Raw genomic sequence first — 19,825 nt, 5'->3', positions numbered from 1 at the left:
CTATTAGCGTGCTAACACTCATTAAGACAGATGTCGAATAGCTAGCATAGCTGGCATTCACTGGTTGAAATTTAAGTAACTTTTGTGTGTAATGGAGTTGACTGGTGACTATGACATGAATATATATCATTCATGATGTTTGGATGGAAGCTATAATCCAGTTATAATGTATAAAAACATGTTTTACTATTTATGTTATTGCTTGAATTCAGTCTTGGCTGCACTGCTTTCATTGGGGAAAGATTGCTTCCGTACTCTGCCCGTCCCGGCTTGTGTGAATTTTCGGTAAAAATGTAACTTTGCCGTGTGGACCTATACCTGGTATTTCAATCAACATCACATACTGATGTCTCACTACTATTGTGTGGGTTATAGTCATTATATAACTCTTATGCACTGGGATTACAAAACATGAAGAACACATTCCTAATATTGAGTTGCACCCCCTCTGCCCTCTTTGCCCTGAGAACAGCCGAAATGTGTCGGGGCGTGGGCCCTACAAGGTTTCAAAAGCGTTCCACAGGGATGCTGGCCCATGTTGACTCCAATGCTTCCCACAATTGTGTCAAGTTGGCTGGATGTCCTTTGGGTGGTGGACTTGAAAAACCGATGCGTCTGGCACCTACTATCAAATGAAATTGTATTTGTCACATGCGCTGAATACAACAGGTAGATCTTACAGTACTTACAAACCCTTAACACGTATTTTTCTGCATTGTTGCTTAAGTAAAAAATAAATAAAAGTAACAAGTAATTAAATAGCAGCAGTGAAATAACAGGGGGTACCGGTACAGAGTCAATGTGCTGGGGCACCGGTTAGTTGAGGGAATTGAGGTAATATGTACATGTAGGTAGAGTTCGTGACTATGCATAGATAATAAACAGAGAGTAGCAACAGCGTAAAAGAGGGGTCTGGGTAGCCCTTTGACTAGCTGTTCAGGAGTCTTATGGCTTGGGGGTAGAAGCTGTTAAGAAGCCTTTTGGACCTAGACTTGGCGCTCCGGTACCTCTTGCCGTGCGGTAGCAGAGAGAACAGTCGATGACTAGGGTGGCTGGCGTCTTTCTCTGACAACGCCTGGTTTAGAGGTCCTGCATGGCAGGAAGCTTGGCCCACTGATGTACTGGGCTGTACGCACTACCCTCTGTAGTGCCATGCAGTTGGAGGCCAAGCAGTTGCCATACCAGGCAGTGACACAACCAGTCTGGATGCTCTCCATGGTGCAGCTGTAGAACTTTTTGAGGATATGAGGACCCATGCCAAATATTTTCAGTCTCCTGTGGGGGAATAGGCTTTGCGTGCCCTCTTCACGGTAGTCTTGGTGTGTTTGAACCATGATAGTTTGTTGGTGATGTGGACACCAAGGAACTAAAAGCTCTCAACCTGCTCCACTACAGATCCGCCCGATGAGAATTGGGGCGTGCTCGGTCCTCCTTTTCCTGTAGTCCCCAATTATCTCCTTTGTCTTCATCACGTTGAGGGAGAGGTTGTTGTCCTGGCACCACACAGCCAAGTCTCTGACCTCCTCCCTATAGGCTGTCTCATCGTTGTCGGTGATCAGGCCTACCACTGTTGTCATTGGCAAACTTGATGATGGTGTTGGAGTTGTGCCTGGCCATGCAATCATGAGTGAACAGGGAGTACAGGGACTGAGCACGTACCCTTGAGGGGCCCCCGTGTTGAGTATCAGCATGGTGGATGTGTTGTTACCTACCCTTATCACCCGGGGGCAGTCCGTCAGGAAGTCCAGAATCCAGTTGCAGAGGGAGGTGTTTAGTCCCAGGGTCCTTAGCTTAGTGAAGAGCTTTGTGGGCACTATGGTGTTGAAGGCTGAGCTGTAGTCAATGAAGAGCATTCTCACGTAGGTGTTCCTCATGGCTACAGACGTGAGTGCTACGGGTCGGTAGTCATTTAGGCAGGTTACCTTAGTGTTCTTGGGCACAGGGACAATGGTGGTCTGCTTGAAACATGTTGGTATTACAGACTTAGTCAGGAACAGGATGAAAATGTCAGTGAAGACACTTGCCAGTTGATCAGCGCATGCTCGGAGTACATGTCCTGGTAATCCATCTGGCCCTGCGGCCTTGTGAATGTTGACCTGTTTAAAGGTCTTGCTCACACTGGCTGCGGAGAGCGTGATCACACAGTCGTCCAGAACAGCTGGTGCTCTCATGCATGTTTCAGTGTTACTTGCCTCGAAGCGAGCATAGAAGTAATTTAGCTAATCTGGTAGGCTTGTGTCACTGGGCAGCTCGCGTCTGTGCTTCCCAATTGGAGTCTAATGGTTTGCAAGCCCTTCCACATCCGACGAGCGCCGGAGCCGGTGTAGTACAATTCAATCTTAGTCTTGTATTGACGCTTTGCCTGTTTGATGGTTTGTCGGAGGGCATGGTGGGATTTCTTGTAGTCTTCCGGTTTAGAGTCCCGCTCCTTGAAAACGGCAGCTCTACCCTTTAGCTCAGTGCAGATGTTGCCTGTAATCCATGGCTTCTGGTGTGGGTATGTACGTACAGTCACTGTGGGGATGACATCATCGATGTACTTATTGATGTAGTGTACTCCTCAATGCCATCGGAAGAATTCCTGAACATGTTCCAGTCTGTGTTATCAAAACAGTGCTGTAGCTTAGCATCTGCTTCATCTGACCACTTTTTTATTGACCAAGTCACTGGTGCTCCCTGCTTTAGTTTCTGCTTGTAAACAGTAATTATGAGGATAGAATTCTGGTCAGATTTGCCAAATGGAGGGAGAGGGAGAGCTTTGTATGCATCTCTGTGTGTGGAGTAAAGGAGATCTAGAGTTTTTTCCCTCTGGTTGAACATTTAAAACGTCTTATGGATAGGTGGGACAGTAGCGTCCCACCTGGCCAACATCCGGTGAAATGGCAGAGTGCCAAATTCAAATTAAATTACTATAAATATTAAACTTTCATGAAATCACAAGTGCAATACATCAAAATAAAGCTTAACTTGTTGTTTATCCAGCCAAGGCGTCAGATTTCAAAAAGGCTTTACGGCGAAAGCAAACCATGCGATTATCTGACGACAGCGTCCAGCACACAAATGCATAACAAATCATTTTCAACCAGGGAGTTGCGACACGAAAGTCAGAAATAGCGATATAATATATGCCTTACCTTTGAAGATCTTCTTCTGTTGGCACTCCAAAAGGTCTCTTACATTACAAATGGTCGTTTTGTTCGATAAATTCCTTCTTTATATCCATAAAAACTCAGTTTAGCTTCAGTCAATAATCTACTCGGTTTCCCTCCGTCAAAATGCATACAAAATGAATCCCAAGCGTTACCAATAAACTTATCCAAACAAGTCAATCAAAGTTTATAATCAATCCTTAGGTACCCTAATACGCAAATAAACAATCAAATTTAAGACAGAGAATTGTTATTGTCTTTACTGGAGATAAACAAAAAGAAGGCACTCTCTCCGCCACGCGCTTGGAAACACTACAGCCAAAATGGGAGCCACTTAGAAAAACTACAACTTCTCCCTCAGTTTTCAAAAAACCAGCCTGAAACTCTTGCTAAAAAGACTGTTGACATCTAGCGGAAGCCCTAGGAACTGCAATCGGGGACAATTTCGCCCTATTATAAAAGTGCCAGCCATTGAAATCAGTGGTATGCTGAATTTGTTTTCTTTTTATGGTTTGTCCTCGGGCTTTCGCCTGCCATTTCAATTCTGTTATACTCACATACATTATTTTAACAGTTTTAGAAACTTTAGTGTTTTCTATCCAAATCTATCAATTATATGCATATCCTAGCTTCTGGGCCTGAGTAGCAGGCAGTTTACTTTGGGCATGCTTTTCATCCGGACGTCAAAATACCGCCCCCTATCCCAAAGAAGTTAACATGCTGGTAGAAATTAGGTAAAACAGATTTAAGTTTCCCTGCATTAAAGTCACCACCCAATCGGAGCGCCGCCTCTGGATGAGCATTTTCCTGTTTGTTTTTGGCCGTATATATCATACCCCGTTCAAAGGCACTTATCTTTTGTCTTGCCCATTCACTTTCTGAATGGCACACATACACACACACAAGCCATATCTCAAGGCTTACAAATCCTTCTTTAACCTGTATCCTCCCCTTCATCTACACTGATTGAAGTGGATTTAACAGGTGACACCAATAAGGGATTATAGATTTCACCTGGATTCACCTGGAAAGTCTGTCATGGAAAGAGCAGTACGCGTTATGAATTATGCAGGTCAATTGTCTTTAGCATGGACTAGTGTCCTTTACAACTATTTTCCTGTCGCAAACTGAAAAGGCACACTCCGCACATAAACAATCTGGATAATTACCGCAGTAACTAAAGCTCAATCACCTTTGACAAAAGGACCTTGGCAGCGCTGTGTCGTAACCAGACAGCTGAGGACACTAAATGATGATCCCTCTATTGTGGGACTGCTCACTTCATCTCTCAGCAGTTTCAGTCATTTTTTTCCTACTCCCAAAGACAACACAGATACACGTTGTGTGTTTAATGACTGTTTTAGTTGACTTACGGCTTACACAACGCACCTGCAGCATTTTGAATAGGTTCTGTACCAGACTGTCTTGACTATGGCTCACTGAGTCTGGAAAGGCATCTCCCTCAGCAAGCCAAGATGCAAGAACGAAAGAGCATGAACTTAATTACATTATTTTATTGATGTTGGCATGTCTCCTTTGATACATTTGATTGACAAGGTTTCAGTTTGTTGTTCCAATGTTGGGATTTGTAATAGGCTATTACATTTCAAACATGCGTCTGAGATGGGGGGGGGGGGGGTGTTCTTAGACTAGAGAAGACAGTCTAACAGTCATTCTGATCCTACCTGTCTTTGTGAAGCCCTGAAGCATTGTAACTTGTGACATAGCACAGTGACAAAAATGGGTGGGGGGCTTTTCCCTGTGAAATGGCAAAGCCAATGTAGTATCGGAGGTCTTTTAAGCTGTGGCTCAATCCTCCCCTCGGCTCATTTTGAAGTGAATTCGACCGGTGTCCTGTTACTGTTTTGAATGCTCAAGCTGAATGAAGTTGAGGGCCGCTTTGTTATAGTTCAAGACTCATTTAGCCGCAAATGTTTCAGGGTGCAGTGTAAAGGCGGCCAGTCTTACTAGACAGTCATACTAGGATAAGCAATGTGTGGATTGGAGCAGCAACAAATTCTGTTCATGACTTGAATGTGATATGAAAGTCCCGCCTACTTCCTGGACCATGTCCCATGCTATTTTTGAATGGCCTTCAAGATTGTCTTCAAATTAATGAAAATGCGGTCACATAAGATATATGTAAAATTCCATTTGTATTCAGGGATTCATTTACTTCTACCTGATGCCTTTCATTAAGGTTTTCGATAGTGGTTTATTTTTGTAAACAAAAGCCTTCATAGATGGCATTGGGTAGAAGTAAATTAATCCCCTAACACGAATCAAATTGTACTTATCTTAATTGACCGAGTTTCCATGAATTTGATGATATGATTATGAAGGCCATTCAGAAACAGGATTGGATGTGATCCAGGAAGTAGGAAGGACGTTCATACCATATTTGATCTTTGATTACAGAGTGTAAAGAGATCTAGAGGATATTTCCTATGAGTTCCTACTGCAAAGAGTCAAGCAGACATTTCATACCAAATGACTTGCACATAAAGAGAGAGACACCACACACACGCGCGCACACAAAACAAACACAAACTCTCTACCTGTCCACCCAGAAAGGTGAAGGACTGTGTCCACAGTGTGGGCACATTCTTTTGCATTCCAACTACATGCCACTAGTACATGTCATTGAGAAACAGGTGTAGCCAAGCAATGTCAAGGTCTGGTGAGACGAGAACAAATGACACAAGAATGCATCTTTCTCACTTCCCTCTGAGAGAGGTTGTTGTGCTTTCAAAATGGCCGCTCCCCTCCTCGTCTTCCTCAGAACCAGTTCTCCTAGATGAAGGAATGCTGAAATTGTAAGGCATGTGTGTCCTACTGGCTGAAATAACGTGAAATAGATAAACAGTAGTAAATCACTGCAAAGGTTATTCCCACTTTTTGAATGGTTAATTGTGTTGACAAAAATCCACACACACACAGTAGTTTGTTGTTGTCTGTCTCATGCCTCTCAATGTGAAGTTGATGTTTGCATTCTCTCAGGGAGTAATGGGACATGGGTGGCCTTGTGTGTGTTAATCAGTAATTGCAAAACGGGTTGACAGGGTGGCTGGGGGGTTTTAGATTTAACATTTCTGTAGTTGTTTGGGTACTGTTTCTGCAGTAGTTGAGATATTTTGAGGTTTGTCATGTTAACTATTTAGATTCCAATCCCTAATGTGTTGTCCAAGACGAGATAAACATGACATACTGTAGAAAGTCTAGTGATGCACTGTTCATTTTTTTTTAAAATAATATACATTTTAGTCATTTAGCAGACGCTCTTATCCACAGCAACTTACCACATTCATCTTAAAAGATTGATCGGTAAGATAACTATGTGCTATTTATAGTGGTTTGATAAAGTATGAAATGACTAGATGGCTGTTTTCTCTGTGTGTCTGCAGCTCACCAAGGAGAAAGAACATGGAAAGCTCAACCCTCGGCCAGGAAAGGTGAGTGTCTGTCTGACTGTGAAACAACTACACCTCTATCCCTCACCTATCGTCTTTGTCCTACAGTATACCATTTGTCCTGAAGTAAAGGTCAATGTCCCATTGTGACCTTTTTTAGATGTAATGAAGGATGACTGCTCACCAGGTTAGCCACCATGTTAGCTGTTGTTCACCAGGTTAGCCGTTAGGATTAATGAGGATAATTCAAAGTGAATGAATAGCTTCACACTTCACCGTACCCCAAAGTGACAGTTAGTTGCCGAAGGCAAGTAATTAAGGATGAGGAGAGCGATCTCATGTAGAGCATGGGAAAGCTGAGGAAATGAGATGAGTATGATTCCATTCAGATTCACTCAGCCAAACATCGTTCTCTATTTAGGCTGTTGAACATTTGGATCAATCAATCAGATCTGTGTGGAAGTGGAAAGAAAGCCATTTTCTTTTTTCTAAGAGCCCAGTTCATTCACTATAGTCCTAACATACTACAGAGTAGGGGTTCCCAACCTAAGGCTTGCAACCCCAGCATAGGGTCGCCAAAGCTTGCAGTGCTTGATTTGAGAGAAAATCAAATCATAATCATTGCATCATTTGTAAATCGGAAGGTTCCGGAACAAAAAGTGAACAAAAGAGGGGGGTGACCTGGGCAGCTCTGAATTGCCGGAAGCAGAAAGCATTGCATGCATATCATTGCATTTGCGTAGTGGCATAGAGCTGTAGAGGCGAGGCATTTTAGTAGCCTAGGGTCCGGGAAATATGTGCCCCTTTTCTAAACTCATTTCATGACTGGAGACTTTGGCAGAATCTTTTTTAATACTGTCCAAATGATCGAAATGACACTCTGACACTGACAATCTGAGATCAATAAAAACAACCTTGAATCCATCAATATCCTAGGCCTAGGTGTGTGCAATCATATTGTAGGCTACAATATGAACAGGAAATTATAGTCCTAAAAATGCTTTCCAGTTTCACTGATTTACCCAATGATGAGCAGCTCACTCACTGGTGATGGCCGACGTGTTTATGCCAAAAGCCTATCTCTTTCTTGTTTAACAAAGAGGCAACTCCAATGAACCTTGATCGCTTTTCTTCAAATTTCCGGACAGGATCCGGCTCAAACATTGGGCGTACTTGATCGGCATGTTTTATGTTTTAGTTTTATTGTTGTTTACAGTTTCACGTCTCTCATTATTAGCCATTCACAATTATTTCCTCTTTGGCAGAAGTTACATCCATGCCTTGCCAATGCTTTTGTGCTCCAGTCAAACGATCCTGTGCTCAAACAATTACTGTTGTATTTAAATTGCTGTGGTATTTCAACACTGAGTAACACTAGCTACATACCTGCCCTATTTGCCTTTTGCCATTAAGATTATGAAACTAGATAAATGTCAACCTTGCTCCTGCATGCTCCAATTAGCTTTTCTCCGTCAACATGGAATTCGCCATGGCACCTACAGACTTGCTTGACATTTAGCTCTGACAGGTTCTGATTAAAGAGCCTGGCTGTGATACACAATAGCATACCTTACCTGAACGTTCACACGGCTAACAACCCAAAGCGCTGTATCTAAGTTGCGTCACACTCTTTTTGCTGTTTGCTGCCTCCAGTGATGGAGGAAAGAGCTGGCTTGAGTTAGCCTGGTCATTGGATCAGTTTGTTCCTTTAATGTACGGTAAGAAGTGGCGGGCGCTCAACAAACATGAGTCAACTGCAAACCAAAACAATGACGTCATCGTTGAAAAGAAACGGGCCATTAAAAACATGTTGTTTTATTTGAGCGACTATTAAAAGCTTGACGTTCCCTTTTACAATGGCCTTCATCAGAACGTTTTAATGTACGTCAGAGATATTGGCTGAAGCACAAACGGATCTAGCGTCCACGCTAGGATAGAGGGTGGAACATGGTACAGTATCCGTGTGCTCTTTTAAGTTGAGCGTCTCTTATGAAATGGTGCTTTTCTTTTCCAGATGTTCATCTTTGACCAGCCAGGGATGTGTGGCCAGCGGATTGAGGTGCGGAGTGATGTCATTGATGCCACACCCTGGCAACTACAGGAGACTATCTCGATCAGGGTTGTCAGGGGAGGGTAAGTATTCAAATGCACGCTCGCTCGCTCGCTTGCTACTGTGGTTAGAAATGCTCATGGACTTTAGACTTGAGGGGATGCACACACCCACACACGGGTATATGACATGCACACACACACACACCACACACACACACACACACACACACACACACACACACAGCAAACAAAATCAAAGGTCACACTTTTTCGTCGTGTCACATGTCACTTCCACATATTTGGCCCAACCTCAAAGCGAGAGACAATATTTAAACTATCCTGTCAAGGTTATTAAAGTATCTCCAATGCTGCCAAATCATGTAGATCTTGAATGCCCCCTTATCACCCGCTGAGATACACGGAACTGAACACCAATGTCTGAAATTGGACACGCTTTAAGCGGTAATCCACACACACACACACACACACACACACACACACACACACACACACACACACACACACTAATCCATAGAATTATGATAAAGATAATTGCAGTATGATCTCAACCAAGTACCTAGTAGTAATACACACTATAATCCTTTTATTAATCCAGAGAGGGGCTATGGATTATTTATTCTAGGAAACTGCACTGGGTGCGAGCACTGCAGAGGGAATCTTTTACGTCTCTCATACCCATCCCTTTCTCTGTGTTGCTGCGACTTTTTGAGGAGATCTCTGGAGAGCGGACTAAGATATTGGCATGTTTTATTGCAATATTTGCATATCTGTCTACCTGTCTCTCCCTCTTGTTATAATTTGCCTACTCTAAAATAAATGAAAATGGTCTCTCACAACCTATTACTGTACACTCTTAGAATAAAAGGTCTTATCCAGACTTCGGTTGTCAGTTGAATGGTGTTTCCTCTGACACATTGGTGCGGCCGGCTTCCGGATTAAGCGGGCGGGTGTTAAGAAGCGCGGTTTGGGACCTCCAGCGGTCTTAAGGCACTGCATCACCCCGCTTGAGGCGTAACTACAGCGCCGGGTTTGATCCCAGGCTGTGTCACAGCCGGCCGTGACTGGGAAACCCATGAGGCGGCACATAATTGGCCCAGGGTCATCCGGGTTATGGGGAGGGTTTGGCCAGCCGGGATTTCCTTGTCCCATCGCGCTCTAGCAACTCCTTGTGGCGGGCCGGGCGCCTGCGAGCTGATTTTGGTTGCCAGTTGTACAGTGTTTCCTCTGACACATTGGTGCGGCTGGCTTCCGGGTTAAGCGAGCAGTGTGTCAAGAAGCAGTGCGGCTTGGCGGGGTCGTGTTTTGTAGGACGCATGGCTCTTGACCTTCGCCTCTCCTGAGTCCGTACGGGAGTTTCAGCGATGGGACAAGACTGTAACTACCAATTGGATACCACGAAAAAGGGGTAAAAGGGTTATTCGACTATCCTCATGTCTTCCATGTAGAACCCATGATTATGAATGAAAAGATATATTGTGAACACTTGCATAACTGGAGAGATATTTATACTTACCCTTTCATATCTTGAGTAGTGACCACCGTGCCATCCTCAGTGTAGAGATCTACTCGTGTGTCCATTTGTTAGCGCAATGGTCAATATATTCACTACCTGTTTAAATCACTATTGAAATAGGTCATGGATTGTGTTCAAATGAATCTTGTTCAGACCATGGACCCTTACTTTTCATTTTCCTGTCTTTCCATTCCTCTCTTCAGCTGGGTCTTGTACGAGAAGCCCAACTTCAAAGGGGAGAAGATAGCTCTGGACGAGGGGGACATAGAGCTCACCTACCCTTTCGACGCCCCTGAGGAGGAAGAGGAACAACAACAGAAGCAAAATGGAGTGGGCGGACAGAAGGAGGGAGGAGAAGAAGTGGTGGAGGCCAAGCCGGTCAGGAGGTTCATCATAGGATCAGTACGAAGAGCAGTCAGGGTAAGAAGAAGAAGTCACAGATTACTATTATGATAAGCCATAGAGCATTGTTTCTCAAACCAGGCCTTTTTGAGTAGCCGCTAATTCCAAAGGCTTTAGGCATGTTAGGTTCTAAATTCTAGTACGAATCCAGTCAGACAACAAAGGAAGCTCAGACTAGATTTATTACACCCAAACTGGATGTTGCGGCTGCATAGCACACATACAAATCACACAAGCATATATTTATACCTTCCGATTAGGCGGATTCTTTGTTGCTGGGTAAGAACTGAGTCTGTTCATCCTATTGATATTATCATGGCCCAGTCCAGAACCTGTCTGTGTCTGTGTGTGTGTGTGTGAGAGAGATAGGTCTACATTTGGAATATTGTTGAGATGGGCCCCTATAGCCCCGCCCTCCCAGAGGTTTCTTCTCTCTTCAACTGTTGTCCTCACCTCCATGTTGTACTCCATGTCTCTCCCTGCCCTAGTTCCATAGGAACTAGCCTGACCGTACCGGGAACTAGCCTGACCTTACCGGGAACTAGCCTGACCTTACCGGGAACTAGCCTGACCTTACCAGGAACTGAGACTCAACTGTGGCCCTTCACTTACCTCCTTAGAAAAATTAACATAAAACAATAACATATCTGGACATACATACACTTTCTGTACTTCCCTTGTCGCTGCATTAACACTTTCCAGCTCCAACATCATAGCCAATAACAATTACTACTAATAAGAGGATTATGCAATTATAAATGAACTCATTATGCAACTAAAATGGGCTCAAGCCAAATAGTCTCCAACAGGTTGATGGATGCCACAAGGCAAGAGTTATGCCAGTCTGATTAGGTGTGGTTCAGTAGATGTGTTGACAGACTCTGGCACTCTTACGGATTGCTGCCTCGAAATGCCGTCCTCTTTGTTAGAGCCTGTATCACAAATGCGCTTCTCTCTGTGAAACTAGCACCCTCTAGTGTCAAAGTACCATACTTGACATTTCTCTCTGCCCCCACAGGACTACAGTGTGCCAGAGATCAGTCTGTTCCCAGAGGAGAATGCCGAGGGGAAGAAGGTGACCTTCAGAGACACATCAGATGACGCCAGGATATTCGGCTTCCCCATCAAAGCCAACTCCATCATCATCAACGCTGGACTGTGAGTAACAGAGTCGGCTCTGCCAACTACTTTTCAGGAGGAAAAGGATAAACCATTTCATGAAAGTAGATGATTATATTTTTTATATTGTTTATTTTGTCGACATAATGACATGATTTTGTGAGGTCTAGCTTCTGTTATGATATCCCTGTTCTCGTTTGGATTTTCTCTCTTCAGATGGCTGGTGTACCCTCAGCCTTTTTTCCAGGGCGTACCACGTGTTCTGGAGGTGGGGGGGTTCCCCAACCCTGCATCCTGGGGCGTGGAACAACCCTACGTGGGCTCAGTGCACCCTCTCAAAATCGTAAGAATCCCATCCACCTCCAGAACACCTTGCACCTTTTCTAGAATTGTACAGACCATTAGGACAATGTACACGGTTTAGATTTACATTTAGTAGAATACACATTCCCATGCAACGTCATTTTACAGGGGAACAAGGTAATGCATTGCATTACAGATGACATTTGTTAAGATTTCATTGAATATATATATATATTTTTTTTACAGGGTGAACCGAGAGTGGAGAAACCCGGTGAGCCAAAGGTAAGAGATACGGCAATGCTATGGCCATGATACGGAAATGAAGGAACGAGTCAATCAAATCAATTGAATTACACAAACGCAAAGCAAATGATGTGTGTTTATTCCCTGTGTTTTCCAGCTGGTGCTGTATGACAAGCCTTACTTCACTGGGAAGACGAGGACGATCTACACCAACATGAGAGACTTCATGACCAGACTGGATAGACAGCAGACTGCCTTCATGTACAGCCCTGGATCCATCCAAGTACAGGGAGGCTGGTGAGTAAAGTGTGTGTGTGTGTGTGTGTGTGTGTGTGTGTGTGTGTGTGTGTGTGTGTGTGTGTGTGTGTGTGTGTGTGTGTGTGTGTTTGCGTGTGTGTCTTACTTCCTGCATCTCATCCTCTGTCTGCCTGTACTTGTAGCTGGGTGGGCTATGAGAAGGAGGGTTTCCGAGGCCACCAGTATCTGTTGGAGGAGGGAGAGTACCACGACTGGAGGGTGTGGGGGGGCTGCAATGCCGAGCTGCGCTCTGTCAGAGTCATACGAGCGGTGAGTGGGCCATACCATCACGTAACAGTCCCATCTCTATCAGGACCTTGTATCCAGCCGCTGCAAGAATGATCATGTCCTAAATGGCGTGTTTATCATACGCTGGTGCTCCCTTATTGATGTCACTTGTTAAAACCACTTCAATCAGTATAGATGAAGGGTATGAGACGAGTTAACGCTAGAGCCGCTGGGTGTCGATGTTCACCAATGACAATGAAGTAATTGTCCGTGGTGACATTTCTCACCTTGCCCAATATAAGGTTCCACGAGCGTTAAAACCACATCTGCTGACATTCACGCCTGCTGCCCGACGTGGATATTTTCCCAGAGATTGAAAGCCGTTCAGCATGTACAATTACGCACGCTGTCGCTGATACGACCGCTTGGTTTCAGTGGATTGATATAGGGTAGATACCATTTAGAGATTAGAATTAGAGTGGATCAATACAATAGAATGGCCCGCCCTGGTCTTCATTCACTATTATGCTTCTCCCCATCATACTTTACTTTAGTTTCGGTATAGTTCAGTTTCAAGGCAATTGTCCGGGGGATTATCAACTGGGTACTGCACATCCAACTGTTGGGAGAAGGAGCGGAGCAGGCCCTACTGTTGGGAGAAGGAGCGGAGCAGGCCCTACTGTTGGGAGAAGGAGTGGAGCAGGCCCTACTGTTGGGAGGAGGAGCGGAGCAGGCCCTACTGTTGGGAGAAGGAGTGGAGCAGGCCCTACTGTTGGGAGAAGGAGTGGAGCAGGCACTACTGTTGGGAGAAGGAGCGGAGTAGGCCCTACTGTTGGGAGAAGGAGCGGAGCAGGCCCTACTGTTGGGAGAAGGAGCGGAACAGGCCCTACTGTTGGGAGAAGGAGTGGAGTAGGCCCTACTGTTGGGAGAAGGAGCGGAGCAGGCCCTACTGTTGGGAGAAGGAGTGGAGTAGGCCCTACTGTTGGGAGAAGGAGTGGAGCAGGCCCTACTGTTGGGAGGAGGAGCGGAGCAGGCCCTACTGTTGGGAGAAGGAGTGGAGCAGGCCCTACTGTTGGGAGAAGGAGTGGAGCAGGCCCTACTGTTGGGAGAAGGAGTGGAGCAGGCCCTACGGTTGGATGGGCACCGGGGGAAAACCATTCCAAAAAATGACATGCCATCCTAAAACTGGTTGTAACTCCAGTTCTGTTTGTGATATTAAGATTTGAACAATGGCAGTGTGTTATAAAGACTTATTTAGGAAAAGTCAATGACAGAGGGGGGCATGACCCCAAAAATTGGCAAAACAAATCACGAGCAGTCAAAATTACTGCTTTAGCGGTTGTAGTGTTAAAGGATTTTTAAGCCTTGAGACAATTGAGACATGGATTGTGTATTTGTGCCATTCACAGGGTGAATGGGCAAGAAAACATATTTAAGTGCCTTTGAACAGGGTATGGTAGTAGGTGCCAGGGGTAGCGGTTTGTGTCAAGAACTGCAACATTGCTGGGTCTTTCACGCTCAACAGTTTCCCGTGTGTATCAAGAATGGTCCACCACCCAAAGGACATCCAGCCAACTTGACACAAAAAAAAAGCAGCTCAAACCTCAATGTTAGGAGTGGCACCGGGGTAACATTAGCCTTCAGAAATCTGCATTTTCTGCCTTTTGAAATCATTTCATCTGAGTTTCATATTGGAAGTCAGTATATTTCATCCGAGTCAAATTGATGCACAAAACTAGTCCTTTTCCATTCATGATTTGGAGCGAACCCTGACTGAAGCTGAGCAGAATTCACAGTAAGAAGCATTTTAGATCTGCGTTTACAAAATGCAGCAAGATATTTTTTCTGCGTTTTATCTTTTTTGTTATTGTAAAAAGCCCAGAAACGCGTCCCCTGTGTCATATGGTTTACGTCATTTTCATGCTTATCAAACCATTGACCACTTGTGCCCTGTGGATGGGGACATTGTCATCCATAGCCATTGTAGCCAAAATAATGCCCTTCCCAGCATTTTTATATATGGCCCTAAGCATGATGGGATGTTAATTTCTTAATTAACTCAGGAACAACACCTGTGTAGAAGCACCACCTTGTGCTGGGGACAATAAAAGGCCACTCTAAAATGTGCAGTTTTGTCACAACACAATGCCACAGATGTCTCAAGTTGAGGGAGCGTGCAATTGGCATGCTGATTGCAGGAATGTCCACCGGAGCTGTTGCCAGAGAGTTTCATGTTAATTTCTCTACCATAAGCCGCCTCCAACGTCATTCTAGAGAATTTGGCAGTACGTCCAACCGGCCTCACAACCGTAGCTTGCTTCTTCACCTGCGGGATCGTCTGAGACCAGACACCTGGACAGCTGATCAAACTGAGGAGTATTTCTGTCTGTAATAAAGCTAACTCAGTGGAATTGTTGAGTAAATGTGGGATACAAAGAAAATATAAATGGAACAATTTCAAGTGTTTCCATTATTTTGGCAGTGACCTGTATTATATCTAGATGACCCAGGTACAGGGACATACTCAGGTTAGGCTTTTGGATTGGGGTTAGGATTAATATCTAGAATTTACTTGTCCCCTGTTGCCATAGAGCACTGTGGCCATTCACTCAAAAACAAATGTAGTTCCATTGAACTAATCAGTGTGAAATACTTTTGACCAGAAACGGAACAACAGATGGCATCGATAAGGACAGTGGAACACACCACATCAAGACCTCACTGTGTCTGTGGGCGCCAGCGTGCTTACTGTCGCTATTCCTTTCCTGCTGGTTAAGTTTAGGATGTAGCTGATCCTAGATCTGTGCCTAAATCCAACTCCTACCTGGAGCCACAGCATGTGACCTCTGACCCCTCTGTCCCCTGTAGGACCTGACGGAGCCCATGCTGGTGATGTATGAGCAGCCAGACGAGGAGGAGGAGGCGGTGGAGCAGGAGAACACCTTTGAGGTGACCAAGGCCATTCCTGACGTGGAGCTGTTTGGTTACGGCACCAGCACTCGCTCCATCCAGGTCCTCAGTGGAGCGTAAGTACACATGCTGGTGACGAGCAGCGTTATAGTCTAACGGGGCATAGTCTAGCGTTATATACAAGGGTCAAAGTAGAATACATTTCCTCCCGGTATTGGACCTTTTTTATGGGCCTAATCATTAGAATTCCATATAGAACCCCTATTAATTCAACAGGATCTCTGTGGGTTCTAGTCCTACAGATTTGTCATTTAACTTTTAGAATGTATTACCTTTTTATTGTGGCATAAACACAACCAGTCATGATGTTTCATCTGATTTGTCAAACAATCACTTCAAAGGGCTTCTTTAGTAGTGGTGAATGTGGTGAATGTAAAGAGACATCCTGTTACACAAGACAGCACAGAGTGTAATGACATTGGTGACAGTCATTAGGCCAGGATGTATAAGTGTAATGACATTGGTGACAGTCATTAGGCCAGGATGTATAAGTGTAATGACATTGGTGACAGTCATTAGGCCAGGATGTATAAGTGTAATGACATTGGTGACAGTCATTAGGCCAGGATGTGTAAGTGTAATGACATTGGTGACAGTCATTAGGCCAGGATGTGTAAGTGTAATGACATTGGTGACAGTCATTAGGCCAGGATGTGTAAGTGTAATGACATTGGTGACAGTCATCAGGCCAGGATGTGTAAGTGTAATGACATTGGTGACAGTCATCAGGCCAGGATGTATAAGTGTAATGACATTGGTGACAGTCATTAGGCCAGGATGTGTAAGTGTAATGACATTGGTGACAGTCATTAGGCCAGGATGTGTAAGTGTAATGACATTGGTGACAGTCATTAGGCCAGGATGTATAAGTGTAATGACATTGGTGACAGTCATTAGGCCAGGAGGTGTAAGTGTAATGACATTGGTGACAGTCATTAGGCCAGGATGTGTAAGTGTAATGACATTGGTGACAGTCATTAGGCCAGGATGTATAAGTGTAATGACATTGGTGACAGTCATTAGGCCAGGAGGTATACGTCCACTGCTGTCCACACACGTCTCTGTGTCAGCAACTCATCTCTGCCGTAGCGAAATGTCAGTGTTCTCGTCGACCACATCGCATTTTGGATCGTACCGTTTTCTTGACGTTTTCTTCTCATTATTATGATATAGGCTCATGTTTAACCAGTACAGCTTACCCCCCGCTATGTATTTTGCCGGGAAGTTGTACCGGATCGTGCCGCCTTACTTTCACCCCTGCTTTATATAGTGATAGCATAGTAATGACTGATATAATGCGTGTCAGAGGCCTGATAAGTTAGTAAGAATATGATCATCAATAGAGCCAATATAGATATGGTTCTGATAATAACTTGATCCCGGCTGATAAGTTAATAAGAATATGATCCTGTTTGATAATACCTGGATTTATTACGTTGTAGGCATAATAAATGAAACATAAATTCCCTCCAACTGTGAATGGAGGATGTTAGAGTATTAGTGGAGGTTTGACTCAGCCACCGTTGTTCTCTCCTTCAGATGGATCGCCTACTCTCACGTGGACTTCTCTGGTGACCAGTATATCCTGGAGAAAGGTTTCTACAGTAACTCTGCTGACTGGGGCTCTGCAGACAACCGCATCTGCTCTGTCCAGCCCATCCTACAGGTGAGTAGGAGCCTGGAGACTCTTTTCTAAGGAGTTGACAGTGGAGAGACGGAAACAGACAGGCAAATGAACTGAGAGAACACCCGCCCTGTTTCGCTGCTCCTGTAATGTTGCAATGTTTTGATCGCTTTGTCAGCCTGAGGGGAAAATGAAAAGGATGTTTGACATTGGGATGTTTACTCTGTGCACTCCGTTGTCGTGTGTCCATTTCAGGCTCCGAGTGAAAACCAGGGCAACGTCAGAAGAGAGGTGAGACTTCTGGTGCAATCGTATATCCTTCTGCAGTCACATGATCTCTTTTCACTTGAACTATGTCTAATGTAAACATGACCGATTTTTTTTTTTTAAATGTATAAACTCTGTCTTCCTTCGCTGTCCCTGTCCTCCTCAGGTGATGCTGTACACGGAGCCAGATTTCCAGGGTGAATGCCATCTGTGTGACAAGAACCAGGAGTCCCTCTCTGACAAGCTCATCGCCAAGTCCTTCAGAGTGGTGGGAGGAAGGTGGGACGAGACCAACGCACACAGAGCTAACATTCTGGCAGAGGCCAAAGAGAGGAAAGCATGAGGGAGAATTTAGGAGGTTACACAGGCTTAGTGCACTCTTAGAATGAAACATGAGGGAGAATTTAGGAGGTTACACAGGCTTAGTGCACTCTTAGAATGAAACATGAGGGAGAATTTAGGAGGTTACACAGGCTTAGTGCACTCTTAGAATGAAACATGAGGGAGAATTTAGGAGGTTACACAGGCTTAGTGCACTCTTAGAATGAAACATGAGGGAGAATTTAGGAGGTTACACAGGCTTAGTGCACTCTTAGAATGAAACATGAGGGAGAATTTAGGAGGTTACACAGGCTTAGTGCACTCTTAGAATTAAAGGTGCTATCTAGAACAAAAAATTGTTATTCTGTTGTCCCCATAGGAGAACCCTTTGAGGATCTCCTTTTGGTTCCAGGTAGAATACTTTTGGGTTCCATAAAGAACCCTTTCCACAGAGGGTTATACATGGATCCCAAAAGAGTTCTACCTGGAACCAAAAAGGGTTCCACCTAGAACCAAAGAGTCCTCCAATGGGGACAGCCGCAGAATCCTTTAGTAACCCTTTTTTTCTAAAAGTGTGGAGATGTAGATTCATCTTGTTGTTGTTGCCCCGGAAAAACACCTCATTAATCTTGTCAAGGGCTTGATGATTAGTTGACAAGTAGAATCCAGTGTGCTTCGTCGGCTGCCACAACCAAAATGTGTACTGTTGGGGGTACTCTAAGACCAGAGTTGAGAAACAGTGGGATGGAGGACTTATAATAGATGAGCCATCACGGAATTATTACTCTGACAAGTTTATCGCCAAGTCCTGACTGGTGGGAGGAAGGTGGGACAGAACCAACACATGCATGCATGCAGACACACATATGAGTGTGTGTGTCTGCATGCATGCATGTGTTGGTTCTGTCCCACCTTCCTCCCACCAGTCAGGATATATACACACACACACACACACACCAAGTGTAGTTGACAAAGGTCTGAGAGGGGAAAATGTAGAATTAGGAGCAATGGAAGGATACACAGGCTTAGAGGAGATGTAGAGAATGGTATGGAGTGATGAAGGGCCTAGAGATGCGCCAGGACATTATTATAACTGTACTGATGAGTATGTGGGGTTAGTAAATGGGTTTTAAATGGGTTTTGTGTGCTCCTCTGTGTTCCAGTTGGGTGGTGTACGAGGGCCGTGAGTATTCAGGGAACCTGTACATCCTGTCAGAAGGAGACTACCCCAACTTCACCAGCATGGGCTGTCCTCCGAACTGTGTCATACGCTCGCTGAAGACTGTCCCACTGGTAAGAACAATCCTCATATACTCGTCCCACTCGTATATAGACTGGCCTTTCCACCTCCTTCTCACCATCACATTTCACTTTGTCTGTCTGACTCTCACCGTTTTATTTTCAATCACTTAATGAATCAATTTGTTGTTCATCATAGAATTTAGGTATGTTTGGCTTAATGCTCCCAGCCTTCTCTCACCCCCTCCTCTTCCCCATACCATTACTTCTCTCAACCCCATAGCCTGACCCACTGTAACACTGCTCCAGCCTATTCAACCTAATGTGTGTGTATATTGGAGGGGTGGGGGGGGTGGGGGGGAAGCAGAAGACATCCCATGTGGACTAATAAAGTCTATCTTAACACTGTATATCTTAATCCCCTTGTTTCCCCAGGTATTCTCAGAGCCCTCCATCTCTCTGTTTGGTCTGGAGTGTTTGGAGGGCAGGGAGATCACAGTGGACACAGAGGTGGTCAATATGCTGGAGGAGGGCTACAACAACCATCTACTCTCTGTCAGAGTCAACCGAGGCTGGTGAGTGTGCGCGCATGCGTACGTCCGCGTGTGCATGCTTTGTGTGTGTGTGTGTGTGTTATTCTGAGTGTTGACATTATGTGATCTTGTTT

The 19,825-nt window shown here is 44.7% G+C and overlaps 1 protein-coding gene across 1 annotated transcript in view; it reads left to right on the top strand.

Moving 5' to 3' along the window:
- LOC106588493 (uncharacterized) overlaps positions 1-19,825 on the top strand; it is a 72,407-nt gene that overhangs the window by 48,235 nt on the left and 4,347 nt on the right. The window contains exons 5-18 of the mRNA XM_014177585.3: positions 6,554-6,601; positions 8,574-8,692; positions 10,349-10,565; positions 11,566-11,705; positions 11,883-12,009; positions 12,216-12,251; positions 12,370-12,509; positions 12,653-12,779; positions 15,606-15,763; positions 17,247-17,373; positions 17,587-17,622; positions 17,765-17,877; positions 19,083-19,212; positions 19,594-19,733. Of these exons, the coding sequence (XP_014033060.2) occupies positions 6,554-6,601; positions 8,574-8,692; positions 10,349-10,565; positions 11,566-11,705; positions 11,883-12,009; positions 12,216-12,251; positions 12,370-12,509; positions 12,653-12,779; positions 15,606-15,763; positions 17,247-17,373; positions 17,587-17,622; positions 17,765-17,877; positions 19,083-19,212; positions 19,594-19,733 (1,658 nt within the window). The remainder of the gene's footprint in view (positions 1-6,553; positions 6,602-8,573; positions 8,693-10,348; positions 10,566-11,565; positions 11,706-11,882; positions 12,010-12,215; positions 12,252-12,369; positions 12,510-12,652; positions 12,780-15,605; positions 15,764-17,246; positions 17,374-17,586; positions 17,623-17,764; positions 17,878-19,082; positions 19,213-19,593; positions 19,734-19,825) is intronic.

This window comes from Salmo salar, chromosome 27 (genome assembly GCF_965601325.2).
Source record: "Salmo salar chromosome 27, fSalSal1, whole genome shotgun sequence".
Taxonomy (NCBI): domain Eukaryota; kingdom Metazoa; phylum Chordata; class Actinopteri; order Salmoniformes; family Salmonidae; genus Salmo; species Salmo salar.
The sequence above is the reverse complement of the archived record's forward strand: the minus strand, read 5'-3'. Positions and strand labels throughout refer to the sequence as shown.